Raw genomic sequence first — 15,291 nt, 5'->3', positions numbered from 1 at the left:
TGATTAGCTGCTCTTTCTAACTTTATATTTGATTTACTATTTATTTCAATGTTTGTATCATCTGCAAATAAGACAAACTTGGCATCTGGTAGTGTAACAGATCACAGGTCATTAAAATATATATATATATATATATATACAAGGAAAAGTAGTGGGCCTAGTATGGAACCTTGGGGGGGAACACCAAATTTAATTCCTTCCCAGTCAGATGATGTCTGATTGCCTACTGCTGAAGTGTTACACAATGACACCCTTTGTTTTCTCTTAGTAAGATACGACTGAAACCACTTTGCAGCACTACCAGTGATGCCATAATATTTTAATTTACTTAAAAGAATGCTGTGATTCACACAGTCAAACTCCTTAGGCAGGTCACAGAATATGGCAGTTGCCTCTACTTTGTTGTCTAATGACTTAAGGACATTTTCACTGTAAGTATAAATAGCCTTCTCTGTAAATAGCCTTCTCAATATCAGATCACTTAAGAAACCCATACTGTGATTCTGACAGTATGTTATTTTCACTAAGGTGCTTAAGTAGACGATTGAACATAACCTTTTCATAGATTTTTGAAAAAACTGGCAAAAGTGAGATCGTTCGGTAATTTGATGGCTTTTCTTTGTCCCTTTTCTTGTGAAGAGGTATAAGTTCATCAAATTTAAGCCAGTCTGGAAATTTTCCTGTGATAAGTGATTGTGTATACAAATAACTTTAGATATGACTAAGCTCACATGAACACTTTTATTAACTTTGTTGATATGTTATCATAACAACCAGAAGGCTTTGATTTCAAAAACTTTATGATGGATTATATTTCTTTGGGTAAAAGTAGGTGTCAATTGCATTTTACTGAACCTGAAAACCACATGCTATCAATAACACAGAGAAACTACTTGTTTAAATGATTTGTAACACAACATTAGTTTGTTACCAGGGTTTCATTAATTTTTGGAGCTATTTGTTCGTCCTCATTCCTGGTCCTACCTGTCTCTGACTTAAATACATCCAGTAATACAACAAAAACAATATGCGATGTAGTTATCTGCTTCTCATAATGCAGGTGTTTAGATTTGTGGATAACCTTCTTCAATACTTTGCAGTAATTTTTGTAATGAGCTACAAGGTGTTCCTACATATAAGATAGTTTCCTTTTTGTCTCACATGATATCTTTATCCCTTGTGTGATCCATGGTTTCTTAACAGACTTAATTTGAGTTACCTTCAGGGGGAAACAATTTTCATATAAGGAGCTAACTTTATTAATGAATATTCTGTATTTTCCATTTGTGTCTCGGATGCTGTAAACATCCATCCAATCAATTTCTTTGAGCAATCTCCTAAATTTCTCTGTTTCTGACTGTTTTATTGGCCTTCTGATAGATGTTTTACCCTGACAATTTTCAAAATTTAATGTTACGTGTTGCATATCATGGTCAGATAGTCCATTTACTACTGGTTTTGTAGTGTGGCTTAGTTGCCTAGAATTGTCTATAAAGCTATTATCGATGGCAGTCTTAGAACATTTGTATACCTGGTGGGAAATTTACAGTAGAAATTAAATTGAATGACAATGTAACGGATTTCAGTAACTGCCTTCACTGACAGTGTTTTTCAGGACATCTGTATTAAAATCACCAGTTATCACTAGATGTTTGTTTTATAATTTTAGATGAGATAGCAAATCTTCAAGACCGTTTATAAAAAAGGTTGAAATTTCCTGAAGGTGCTCTGTATGTGGGTGCTATTATAAAGAAACTATTATGAAATTCTATCTCTGTTGCACATGCTTCTAAGTGCTGCTCTAAGCAAAATGTATTGATGTCAGTATTCTCAAAACTGTTTTTAACAAAGGTGACAACTCCTCCTTTCTCCATATTTTGTCTACAGAAGAAGCTAACTTAAATTCTGTAAGGTTCAACATATCTATACCAGTGGTCACATAATATTCAGAGAGGCAGATTATATCAACTCGGTTTGATGACTCTAATTCATCAATGCACATAAGTAGTTCATTAATTTTACTTCTAAGCCCTCTAATATTTTGATGCACTAAAGGTAGTTGGCATTTCACATTTACTGAGATGAAATCTGGTGGAAATAAAATTTCTGCCGATTGCTGGAAATTTTTAACCAACAGCTCTGTTTGCTGATGAAATGTGCCAGGATTATGCTGTTCGATTTTTTTCTCAAACTGAAGTTTTGTTTCAATCTTTACTTCTCTCAGAACTTGACTTTGTTCTGTCGTACCTATCCTAAAAAAGGTGCTACTCTAACACCAATAACCACTGGTATATTACTACTCATGGCAGTGTCTCCCGCCCTTACATTTCCTGCTATTAGCCCAACAGTTTACCCTTCCCTTTCCTTTCCTGTTGAGGTGTAGGCCATGTCTAGTATAATCCCACCTACTGAGAGAATCAACATGAACCAAACCAGTATGTGACCCCACACCCGACCCAAGCAGCCATTCCAACTTCAAATTAACTATCCCGACAGAAGAGTTTAAATGAAGTAGGTCATGGTGTCTCAGAACAGACACAAACTCAACACTGGTATAACTCGTTGCTGATGCAATCTTTACCAGGTCACACTCTATATTGTACCCAGGATCTCTGTCAATACTATTGCCCGGTCCACCCACAATAACCACAGTGTCTTTCTTGGTAAAATCTTTACAGAGTGACAGAGTGAACCTAAATCCTCTGTCACCTGACCCAGACCAGCACTAGGTTTAAAAAAATGTGTGACCTGGTATTCTGATCCTAACTGGTCCTGCAAAAGTTGGCCTACACCTCTGGCATGTGAAATACCTAACAACTTAACTTTCTTTCCCTTTGCTGACTTCCCTACATTCTTATTCAATTTTCTACTGTAAGTTTGTTGTGCCCCCTCTACACCTACCTCTGCCTGAGGCTCATCAGTTTCTAACTGAAGCAACACGTCAAACTTATTCTTCACATTCACCAAAAAGCTGTCTGACAAGGTTCTAGGTCTGTTCCTCCTGTTACCTGTGGCCAATTCCCACCTCTCTTTACCCTTCTTCCTCCTTAACCTGTTCAGATCTTTCCTGGTCTGCTCTAACTGTGCCTGAAGGGTAGCAATTTTCCCCTCCTGTTCCACTATTTTCCAATATCTACTGCATATTCTACAGAGCCACTGATGAGTCTGATCCACTTCCCCATTTTCCATGCCGCTACAGTCACCCCAATGGAGAAAACTACTGCAGCCATCACACCAAACCTCGGAGCTAACAATTCTACGGCACGTCAGGCACTTTTCGCTCATTGTAAAAATCTTACTTTAGCGAGAATAAGTCAAATTAAATTACTGAAAAACAAGAAAACACGTTTACGAAAGATTAGGTCTAGTCTCAATCGTTTGTTAACAAACTTACTGTAGTGACAATAAGTTAGATTACCGAAAAAAGGAAGAAAACCACGTTTACAAAAATTAGGCCTAGCCGCAACTGCATGTAAGCAAAGCTACTACCGTATGTGCAAAGTTTCCAGGTACCGGAACAAAAAATTTACGCTTGTTTCACAAAATAAGGGTTAAACAACAAAGGGATACTCTCTTCTTAACTTTCTGGAACGGAACACAACAATTAAATGAGATTCTATAAGTTTTACTGCGCAAGAATACGGTCGTAATCCTACTTTATGTTCCTTTCGCATTTCCTGGAATAATACGCAAAAAGAAGTGAAACCTTTACTTGCAGAACACACTAATACACGTATTAAACTAGTTTCCTGAACTAAACTGAGTTTTATTGCAGTCTGAATCACTTATCTGTAGCACTAAGCTCCGCCTGATGCAGAGCTACTAACCAACTTTTAGTGTGCATATCGTTTGCGTAATGCGTTGCGAACAGAGTGAGTAGTAAAGACCTGATGCGACACTTGTAATGCATGAACAGCAAAAATATAGTGAGCGACTAACTTTCTTCGTTTCATCATTCTGCCGGGGGCTTCAACGAAAAAAAGTTTTGTAAAGGTATTAAATTATATGTTAAGTTTGTTGCAAGTCGCTCTCATTCTCAAATACTGGATGAGTATAGTCTGGATATTTGCACACAGTGCACTATGCGTCTTTTTCACCCTCTTCCCTCTCTCGTTTCTGAGGTAGGCGGTTCTTACACCTACAGTGCATCTTCCCACATAGCGTGTGATTTGTGTACAATTTTTGGTTGAAATCGGTACAGTAGTTTAGGAGGAGGTGTTGAACGTACGTACGTATGTATGTATGTATGTATGTATGTATGTATGTACATACATTTATATTCTAAGCCGTTAGATCGCGTCATATTCCTCTTCCAGTTTTTTGAACGCTCGAAGTGTCGATACCTCTGCTCGGGTCTTGTTCAGGGTTCCACTGCTGCCCCTACAAGGCAGTGTTCATCTATGCAGGGGCACCAGGAGAGGCATCGAAACGTCGAGCACTGAAGCAGCTTCTAGTGGAAAATAGCGCGGTCTACAGATAAGATTTTACGATAAATATATCGGTAGACTGAAATATTAGACACCATAAAGCATCGGTGAGTACTGCTGCAGTATAGCAGCTCGGATGGTAACTCTAGGAAGACATGGTGTAGGAGAACTAGAGGAAGAGGAGAAAAAAAACAGAAGTACTGGACCCTGTCAAGTACGAGAGAGGGTGAGCGACGGATACGGAGACTTAGTGAAAACCTGAACACGAGCGTGAGGGCAGTATCAGTGGACAGAATGACTTGAAGATTGGATTGGATTGTTTGGGGAAGGAGACCAGACAGCGAGGTCATCGGTCTCATCTGATTAGTAAAGGACGGGGAAGGAAGTCGGCCGTGCCCTTTCAAAGGAACCATCCCGGCATTTGCCTTAAGTGATTTACGGAAATCACGGAAAACCTAAATCAGGATGGCCGGACGCGGGATTGAACCGTCGTCCTCCCGAAGGCGAGTCCAGTGTGCTAGGCACTGCGCCACCTCGCTCGGATGACCAGAAGAGTTTGGAAACCAACAGACAGGACAAGAGGGAAGACAGGAACCAGCTGGGTTATTGAATTTGGGAAGTATTGGTCGGAATAGGGGTCACAAGGTGGAGGGGAAGAAAAACTGCAGAAGTAAGTACACGCTGAGCAATATTCCACACGACACACGACACAGTACTATACAGGAAACAGGTAGACACACCAGTGTAGCAAACAAAGGAGGAAACAAGATTTTTTCCTCATTTTATAAGCTTTCGGGACGTGCCCATTCAACCAGCTCAATAGCGGAATGTTAATTAGGACGATAGGAACGTAAGGACAACACAACACCCAGCCCCTGATCCGAGAAAATTTCCCGACCGTGCCGGGAACTGAAGCCGGGCGGCTTAGCTTTGCAATCCGCAGCGCTGTCCGCGCGGACGAATGGTTCAAATGGCTCAACACTATAGGACTTAAAGATCTGAGGTCACCAGTTCCATAGAACGTAGAACTACTTAAACCTAACTAACCTAAGGACAGCACACACATCCATGCCCGAAACAGGATCCGAACCTACGACCGTAGCGGTCGCGCGGTTCCAGACTGAAGCGCCTAGAACCGCTCGGCCACTCCGGCCGGCCCGCGCGGACAACTAAAGAAGAACAGCATCAGGGGAAATGCTAAACTGGCCCATTGCAAGTAGGATTCACACTCCGAGCGTTCCACACATAACAAATTATGTATTTTCAATAAGTGATGTATACAGCCAACCGGTTGCATAAAGTTTATTGTCATCAGTAATGGCCAGGCTTCAATACCACTAAGGGAATTGGGGGTATATACAGTTTCTGCTGTCAGTCATATTTGAAACTGTGTTAATCATGTATACAGACTACTGATCCATCTGGACGATTTTTGCCTGTTATCGGCAAGGGTATGGGAAAGACATCGGTCAGGGAATTCCAAGACTTTCGAGAATGTTTTAATGTTAAATTTGAATTCGAATAACAAATGACAAAAGAAAAAGACAATTTTCGCATTTTTCCCTTTGCTTTTACTGTGAAACTTTGCTTCCTACCAGATTTCGTGATTCTAGGTCAACGACAATTACCCTACATGTTTTAATAAGTGAGTTTGCGAGTGTCGAACTATGTGACATAAATGGCCATATCTTTTGGTTACACTGACTTAGAAACTTCAGTTTTGTATACCACAACGGACCGTAGAGTTTACTTCGAGACACACATTTCAACTTGATCCCCTACCCGTTTTTGAGAAAAAGGCGTCTTAACAGACGGACGGACAGACAGTCGGACAACCATTGACAAAAGTAGTAGTTTTTTCATGAGATACAGTTACAAATAAACACTTTTCGGATTTTTGCGTTACTTTCACTGCTAATCCTTACTTTTTGCCATATTTCATGATTCTAGACCAAAGGGAAGTACCATGTAGGTTTTGGAGAGTGAATTTTCGTGTATCACAATGTGTGCCAGACATGGCCGTATCTGTGGATTGCGTTAGTTTAGGAGCTGCAATATTTTACACCGCCAAGGGACCATCGTCCTGGTGGAATTGCCCATCTCCGTCGGAATGCACAATGAACATTAACGGATGGAGGTGGTCAGACAGAATGCCACCTCTCAGAATCTTATCTAGACGTAACAGGGGTCCTACATCACTCCAACTGTACACGCCCCGCACCATTACAGAGCCTCCACCAGCTTGAAGAGTCCTCTGTTGACATGCAGGGTCTATGGATTCTTGAGGTTGTCTCCATACTCGTACACGTCCATCCGCTCGATACAAGTTTAAACGAGACTCGTCCAACCAGGCAACATGTTTCCACTCAACAACTGTTCAATGGCTGTGTTTATGGGTCCAGGCGAGGCGTAAAGCTTCGTGTCGTGCAGTCATCAAGGGTACACGAAGGGGCCTTCGGCTTCTAAAGCCCATGTCGATGTTTCGTTGCATGGTTCCCACATTGACATTTGTTGACGGCACCGCATTGAAATCTGCAGCAATTTCCGGAAGGGTTGCACTTCCGTCACGTTGAACTATTCTCTTCAGTCGTCGTTGGTCTCATTCTTGCAGGATCTTTTTTCCGGCCGCAGTGATGTCGGAGATTTGATGTTTTACTGGATTCCTGATATTCACGGTACACTCGTGAAATGGTCGTACGGGAAAATCACCACCTCATCGTTACCTCGGAGATGCTGTGCTCCATCGCTCTTGCGCCGACTGTAACACCACGTTTAAACTCACTTAAATCTTGATAACCTGTCACTGCAGCAGCAGTAACCCATCTAACGACTGCAGGAGGCACTTGTCTTACGCAGGCGTTGCAGCGCCTTATCCTGCCTGTTTACATGTCTCTGTATTTGAATACGCATGCGCATACCGGTTTCTTTGGCGCTTCAATATAAAATAAGTTTGAGGATCAAATCAGTATGTGGTTCACAGTAAGCACAAAACCGCGAAGAGAGGGCTCCGTTGCCTATCATTATTGGAGTTACGACATCATATTCCATTCTCACCGGGTACAAAAACTGCTACGAGAAACTAGGGCGTTCGCAACTATGAGCGCTGACTGGAGCGCGGGCGCGCCCCACACACTACTTTGAAAGAGGACGTCCCCCACCGCGCAGCAGTCGGGTACTCCGAACAATGCACATTCTATGGGCTTCTGTAGAACACACCGGTCAGAGCTTATTGTCTCTGCTGGGTGCGTACCGACAAGCGAGAGATCTGATATTTAATTTTCATATTAATTTTGGAAGAAAATGGTACATTTCCGTGCATTATTTCGTTATCATTCTTTATCAAGTTCCCTCTACGACCCCTGGAAGCTCGTAATAGAAATAGTGAAACACTTAGTATATTTCAACGTGAGACATCTAATCTCTCCTGACACCCCTCTCAGAATAAGTGGTGAAATGGCCCAGTGTGCAGTCCGTCAAAAACTGAATACAGATCAAGCACGAAAACAAGAAGGTGTACCGAACTGTGAAAAAACAAGCAAAATACAAACATTGAACGGTCCAAGTTCAACATGTGCAACCTACGGCGGATTAGCAAGAACCACACCGTCGTGGTTCTGGGGTCACAGCGCTTGACTACAAAGCACGAGATGTGTGTTCCAATCACCCTCGTGCCCCATTTTTTCCCACAAAATTATGAACTTTCCTTTCGGTCAGTGACGTCTGTATTCTCATTCTGTAGTCTGGTAATTGACATTCTTGGTGGTACAATCTGAGTTATGCTGTATGATTATACTAACGTCGCAAGTAAATGTGATAAGTAGTGAGTGCAGGCGAGATACCGCACAGAACTCTCACACAAACGAAAACAACAAATAACAGGGTGTAAGAGTCATGACAAGTGGTAGTTATGTAGAACAAATAGGAGGTACTACGTATTGAGGTCCATTTGTTACACCTCGCTGTTCCAAACGGACGTTACGCCGCGACATAGACACAAAGTGGAGTACAGCGAACAGATACGGCAATAATTTGACGGACAGTTCATAATTTTGTGAAGAAAAAGGGGGTACGAGGGAGATTTGAACAGGGATCTCCCTTTTCGGAGTCCAACATCACAACCACATGACCACAACGCCATGCCTACTCACATGCGCTCGATGTTGCTCATCTTAAGTTTGGAAAGTTCGGTGTTTCTAATTTGCTTCTTTTTTTCACATTTCTTCCTGCTTTTACGCTTGCTCTGTCTTCAGTTTCTAACGGACTGTCCGCCGGGCCATGTTACCACTAAATCCGAGGGGAGTGCGATGGGGAGTTCCCTTCTGAGAAAAAGTGGTTTTAACAGACAGAGGGACAACTAAGTGGTCCTTTAAGGGCTCCGTTTTTACCGACTGAGGTACGGAACCAAAAAAAGTACTAACATGGAAACCTCCCCATCACACACCCCTCAAATTTGGTTATAAGTTGGCATAGTGGATAGGCCTTGAAAAACTGAACACATATCGATCGAGAAAACAGGAAGAAATTGTGTGGAACTAAAAAAATAAGCAAAATATACAAACTGAGTAGTCCATGAGCAATATAAGCAATATCAGGGACAGAGTTAGTTTAGGAGCGCCTTGTCCCGTGCTTAGCGTGAACAGCTGCGAAACAGGAAGTCCTTGGTTCGAGACTTCCCTCGAGTAAAAAGTTTTATTTTTTATTTTCAGTTTGTGACAAACTTATGTTTTCATCACTTTTTTAGGAGTGATTATCACATCCAAAAGAAAACTTAAATCGGGCAAGGTAGAAGAATCTTTTTACGCATTCGCCAAGTGTACAAGTTAGGTGGGTCGACAACATATTCCTATCATGTGACACACATGCCGCCACCAGTGTCGTATACATTATATTAGATGTGTTTTCCTTTGGAGGAATCGGTTGACCTATGACCTTGCGATCAAATGTTTTCGGTTCCCATTGGAGAGGCACGTCCTCTCGTCTGCTAATCGCACGGTTTTGCGGTGCGGTCGTAAAACACAGACACTAAACTTATTACAGTGAACAGTGACGTCAATGAACAAACGGACAGATCATGTTTTGTTGTTGTGGTCTTCAGTCCTGAGACTGGTTTGATGCAGCTCTCCATGCTGCTCTATCCTGTGCAAGCTGCTTCATCTCCCAGTACCTACTGCAACCTACACCCTTCTGAATCTGCTTAGTGTATTCATCTCTTGGTCTCCCTCTACGATTTTTACTCTCCACGCTGCCCTCCAGTACTAAATTGGTGATCCCTTGATGCCTCAGAACATGTCCTGCCAAGCGATTCCTTCTTCTCGTCAAGTTGTGCCACAAACTTCTCTTCTTCCCAATCCTATTCAATGTCTCCTCGTTAGTTATGTGATCTACCCATCTAATCTTCAGCATTCTTCTGTAGCACCACATTCCGAAAGCTTCTATTCTCTTCTTGTCCAAACTATTTATTGTCCATGTTTCACTTCCGTACATGGCTACACTCCATACAACTACTTTCAGAAACGACTTCCTGACACTTAAATCTATACTAGATGTTAATAATTTTTTCTTCTTCAGAAACGCTTTCCTTGCCATTGCCAGTCTACATTTTATATCCTCTCTACTTCGACCATCATCAGTTATTTTGCTCTCCAAATAAAAAACTCCTTTACTACTTCAAGTGTCTCATTTCCTAATCTAATTCCCTCAGCATCACCCGACTTAATTCGACTACATTCCATTATCCTCGTTTTGCTTTTGTTGATGTTCATCTGATATACTCCTCTCAAGACACTGTCCATTCCATTCAACTGCTCTTCCAAGTCCTTTGCTGTCTTTGACTGAATTACAATGTCATCGGCGAACCTCCAAGTCTTTATTTCTTCCCCATGGATTTTAATACCTACTCCAAATTTTTCTTTTGTTTCCTTTACTGCTTGCTCAATATACAGATTGAATAACATCGGGGAGAGGCTACAACCCTGTCTCACTCCCTTCCCAAACACTGCTTCCCTTTCATGCCCCTCGACTCGTATAACTGCCATCTGGTTTCTGTACAAATTGTAAATAGCCTTTCGCTCCCTGTATTTTACCCCTGCCATCTTCAGAATTTGAAAGAGAGTGTTCCAGTCAACATTGTCAAAAGCTTTCTCTAAGTCTACAAATGCTAGAAACGTAGGTTTGCCTTTCCTTAATCTTTCTTCTAAGATAAGTCGTAAGGTCAGTATTGCCTCACGTGTTCCAGTATTTCTACGGACAGATCATAACTTTGTGAAAATAAAGAGTAAACTTTTCACTCGAGGGAAGACTTGAACCATGGACCTCTCGTGTCGCAGCTGCTCATGCTAACCATTGCGGTCCTGAGCCCCCAGTATCCTTGATATTGCCTATCTTGCGCACGGGCTACTCAGTTTGTATATTTTGCCTATTTTTTCATAGTTCCACACAGCTTCTTCCTGTTTTCTCGATTGATCTGTGTTCAGTTTTTCAAGGCCTATCCACTGTGACAACTTACAACTAAATCTGAGGGGGGTGCGATGGGGAGGTTCCTTTGTAAGAGGTGCTGAGAGGAGAAGATAGTGCCATCCCTGAAGAGCCTACTTGTGGTCGTACAGAGGTCGTAAAGGAAGCTCGAGACAACTTGCACAGATGACGCGAAAACCGGTAACAGCGGTTAGGAAAAGTGAGTCCCTACTGCGTAGCCGAGTTTCTTTGTCCGTCCGGCAGAAAGTGGCAGAGCAGTCTAGATGAACACCTGGCACGACACGTGGCAAATGGATCAATAGCGCCGCCCCAGATCTCCTAGGCACGCGTCGGGTCAAGGCCGGAGGAGCCGCCCATCCCGGGAGACCCGGCCGGGGACAGATGCTGAGCGCGCGCGCGCGCTGCTCACCTCACAGATCGCACCACCAGGCGGGGTCGGCGGCGCGGCTGGGGGCGGGGGCGGGGGCGGGGGCGCGCCGGCGCCGGCGGCGCGCGCGCTGCGGCGCGCAGCCACGTCGCGCAGCACCATCGACCAGCGCCGAGGCGTGGGCGGCGGCCGGGGGCCGGAGCGCTGCCCATCGACCCGCGCTCGCGGCGGCGCCCGCGCATGCGCAGACGCCGCCGCGGCCCTGGCAGAGGGGCGGCGCCTGCAAGCGCGGGCCCCGGCTCTGCCGTCAGTAGTCGGCGGACGCCAGGGGGGCCCGGCCGTCGCACGCCGCAGCTGAGCTCGCTGCGCGCCTCCCGACACAGGTACTGGCGCTCCTGCCGGGAGCCCGCCGCCCTGCGAACACGGCCTGCCTTCAGCCGCAGTACACAGTTCACGTCATGGCGCATCCGCTCTTCTGACACTTACTGATCCGGATAAAACCCCAAGCTTTCTATGATACGGACATCTGTACTCTGCAAGATCCCTCGAGGTCTTTTGCGAGGGAACTTCTAGTATCATTTATCTTCTCCCCCCCCCCCCCCCTCCTCCCCTCCCCGTTCCATTCACGAATGGTATGTGGGAAGGAGTACTTTCGATAAACTTCTGTACGAACTCCAATTTCTCCGACGTTCTCGACAATAGTCCATCGTCGTCTTCAGGGACTTAGCCTGGATGTTGTGGAGCTTGCGAGGTTCCAACGTTTGTGCTCATAAGACTACGGCTGGCTAGCTTACATCACATAAAATCTGATTTCTCCGTGAGCTTCGCACAGTTTATCCACCCAGTGGTGGCACTGGACAGCGATGTAAATAGTAGTCTCTGGACGCAGAAGGTGCCACCTCACATTCAGTATCACCTTCAATACATGATGGCGTAAGCTATCCAGTCGGGTACCATCCTTAGGGCACTGATGTGGAATCCTCGCTAAGCCCCTGACGACGGTGCTGGACGTTATCATCGGAGGCTTGGGACTAGATCCGGATCTGACGCGGCTAATTAACAGAAAACTTTTTATTCGAAGACACAATTGTGGGAAACTTAGTAGCCACTCACTGATTAAAGCCTCAGTGGTCTAGGTTCTTAGCATGACTGGCTGCAAACGCAGAGGTTCAATAGTTAGATTGTCGGAGGAAACCTCGGATTTGTTCTGAGGTCTGGCTCGGCGTCCACTCAGGCTAGTAAGACCAGACGAGAGCTACTTGGTGAAAATAAGTATCCAAACTGAGAAGCAAGCCGCCAAAATGGTCTCAAGTCGCACAGACTTCCACGGGGTTTGGAGCCACGCAGCACTGAACTCAGTGATCAGCGTGCTTCCTCAAAATACACTACAGATTTGGCATGGCTTGAGCCAGTAATGTCATCTGTAATCGTAATCTCTTCTACTCTCCAGTTTAATACGCCACATTTCTCACGTGGAGATCATTTCGTGAACTGTGGAACTAATTTGTCATTAACTATAATTTCAATGAACTGCAGCTCAGCTCCAATTACAAAAGTGTCCTCTCTCGTAATGGCGTCTTTTGAACTTACTCTTTCATGTCTCTGGTTAGGCGTCAAGTCTACGAATTTGTAGGTCAAGGTTTCGATTCCCACGATATTTTATGTCACTTATCGCTTCTTTCGCCTCTGGAAAACAGTCATAAACGGCTTCTCTTGCTTGTATGGTGAGGGAAGATCCTGCACAATTAAAGGTGGGCTTGGCTGCTTGGCGAATCTGCCATAAATAATCATGAAACACGATTTCTATGGCAAAGCCTCAGTATTGCCTCAGTTCTAGGATAATGTGGACATCAGTCATTAATGGGGCAGCCTTTGGATCTTCGTTGTTCGACTGCAGTACCAGCTATCAGGGATTTACTCAAGCAGTATGCAGTACAGTAGAGCGATAAGGTGTTCAACCCAACATTCCAGACTGAAGCTTTTACCTTACCTGCAACTGGCTAACCAGGCCAATCGGACACATCTGGGACCTGTCGAAGCCCATTTTCTCATTCATTAGTCACGTAATTTCAGCTTAAATGTTGTAGCCCATGATGCTGCTCTCTACGTCGTTGACCTCTATTATTTTGGCTGTCACACCACAGTTCAATAGGGCTCTTACGCCGAAATTACATGACGAAAACAAATGAGTAAACTAGCTTGGTCCTAGGTAGGAAATACAACAGGAGGTACACAAACTCTTCAGGCTGCATGCCTACTGCGTGGCTAAAAAACCAGTTCTGGTACCCAGTTCCACAGTGTAGATGGTCGTTCACTCGTTCTTGAGTCGTGTAGTTAGCCATTGACCGTTCTACTGTAAGCAGCATTTACAACACTGTCACTAAAGTCAAGGATCTTCCCTCGCAGTGGATCTTTTGGCGGTGCCACTCCTTTTCAAAACACTGCTCTTCATGAAGCGCTTCACCACATGTCCGTAGCTCGATATTTTGATTCGAAATCTGATAACAAAAAATCACTAGTAAAAGGAAACGTTTTTACTGTAGCCAGCTGTCCTCAAATCATAGATTAGTTTGAACACGGCAATGGTTTATTAACTCATGTTGTTTTCCTCGTACCTTTGAACTGTCTTATGTACATTTAACGTGGGTTTTTAACTACAGCAAAACTTGTCATTTTTCAAATTAAGAAATAATTTTCAAAGGTCATAGAAGCAGTAAGTGACACAAAAGAATTTACAACTGGGGATGGAAATCTGGAAGATAGATTTTGTTGCTGAAAGTTAGCCCCAAGATACACATGTTTATATGCCTGACGAAACCAGTAAGCCTCAAATTTACCAAATTTCCAGACGCTCATTCCGTTTCCGGACGAGAAATTATGCTTTCATATACAACAAATATCTGAAGTGAATGAACATTTTACTTGGTCCTTCAGAAATAGGCTATTATGACTGACACTGCTTTCTTTTTGACTATAATTATCTAATTTTTTGGCATAGAGCACTTATCAATAACGATGATTATTTTCTATGATGTTACAAATTTCAGTTTATGTCCTGTGCATGTAATTCTCTCTTAGAGCGTTTGTGGAAAATCTAAAAGAAGTTAATAATAATCCTGGTAAGTATTTCGCCTAGTCATAAACCAAAAGTAAATAACGCAAACCATCAGTTCGCAGCGAAACATTATTCAAGCATCTTCATAAAGACAAAGCTAAATCCACTGTAAAAGTTTCAGCGCTCTGCTTTTATTATATCAACAGACAAGAGGTGATAAACTAAAAGGAAACGTCTAATGTAAGTGCAGTTTGTACCAGTACACACTATCAGCGGATATTAGGCTTAGAGATGCAACGATTGCTGGTTGGTTACCAGAGTGGATTAGTGTTGTCACGATATAACCATGTTATTGGGCTGAGAGGGCGGACAAAGAGTGCACTGCGTCAGATGGTTAACGAGCACTGCGAAGGGCCGCAGAGAATGTCCCGTATTCGCATGAGACACCTATATCAGCAGTTGAAAGAGTTTGAAAGGAGCGTCATTTTGGTTCATCATGTGGCTAGAAGGTTCGGCAATATCCGAGCTTGTGGGGCGTTCTAGTACGACATTGCGTCAATTTTAAACCAATTGGAAACATGAGGCATATCACAAGCTTGGACGAAGTTATGGTCGACCACATTTGCACTTAGCAAGGGAGGATCGACGAACATAACGTTTTCACAACTTAACTTCTTCATAGCTGTACTTGTCATATGTACAAGAATGATGCACGCGCTACAACGACCCGTGACATCTACCAATGGTCGAAGATCAGCAGAAGCCAGGCTACAGAATCTCTGTCCCTGCATAGCTACGTCACAACATAGATGACTGCCTTTGGAGTAGTGTGTACTTGGAAACCATGGACATCTGGTAAGTGGCGCCACACAATTGTCAGTAATGAAACCATGGGTGACTGTCGTTTGCAAGTATGGCGGCACAGTGTGAAGAGGACACATTATGCCAACGTTCTAGAAGGAGATACT

General features: G+C 43.5%; 2 protein-coding genes across 10 annotated transcripts in view; one reads left to right on the top strand and one right to left on the bottom strand.

Moving 5' to 3' along the window:
• LOC126278051 (uncharacterized) overlaps positions 1 to 15,291 on the bottom strand; it is a 391,922-nt gene that overhangs the window by 257,528 nt on the left and 119,103 nt on the right. The window contains exon 1 of one of the 2 annotated variants that reach the window (XM_049977855.1): positions 11,311 to 11,456. The exons of the other annotated variant lie outside the window; for it this stretch is intronic. Coding sequence (XP_049833812.1) covers positions 11,311 to 11,430 — 120 coding nt within the window. The 5' untranslated portion in view covers positions 11,431 to 11,456. Of the gene's footprint in view, positions 1 to 11,310; positions 11,457 to 15,291 lie in introns of those variants that run through there. 2 annotated transcript variants of the gene reach the window in all.
• The window catches only part of LOC126278050 (uncharacterized), a 420,814-nt gene continuing 416,948 nt past the window's right edge, over positions 11,426 to 15,291 (top strand). For 6 of the 8 annotated variants that reach the window (XM_049977849.1, XM_049977850.1, XM_049977847.1 and 3 more), the window contains exon 1: positions 11,576 to 11,651. The gene's annotated coding sequence lies outside the window, so the exon portion shown is untranslated. Of the gene's footprint in view, positions 11,652 to 15,291 lie in introns of all 8 variants that reach the window. The other 2 variants (XM_049977851.1, XM_049977854.1) reach the window with 2 other exon arrangements.

The sequence above is a fragment of the Schistocerca gregaria genome, chromosome 6, assembly GCF_023897955.1.
Source record: "Schistocerca gregaria isolate iqSchGreg1 chromosome 6, iqSchGreg1.2, whole genome shotgun sequence".
Classification (NCBI taxonomy): Eukaryota; Metazoa; Arthropoda; class Insecta; order Orthoptera; family Acrididae; genus Schistocerca; species Schistocerca gregaria.
The sequence above is the reverse complement of the archived record's forward strand: the minus strand, read 5'-3'. Positions and strand labels throughout refer to the sequence as shown.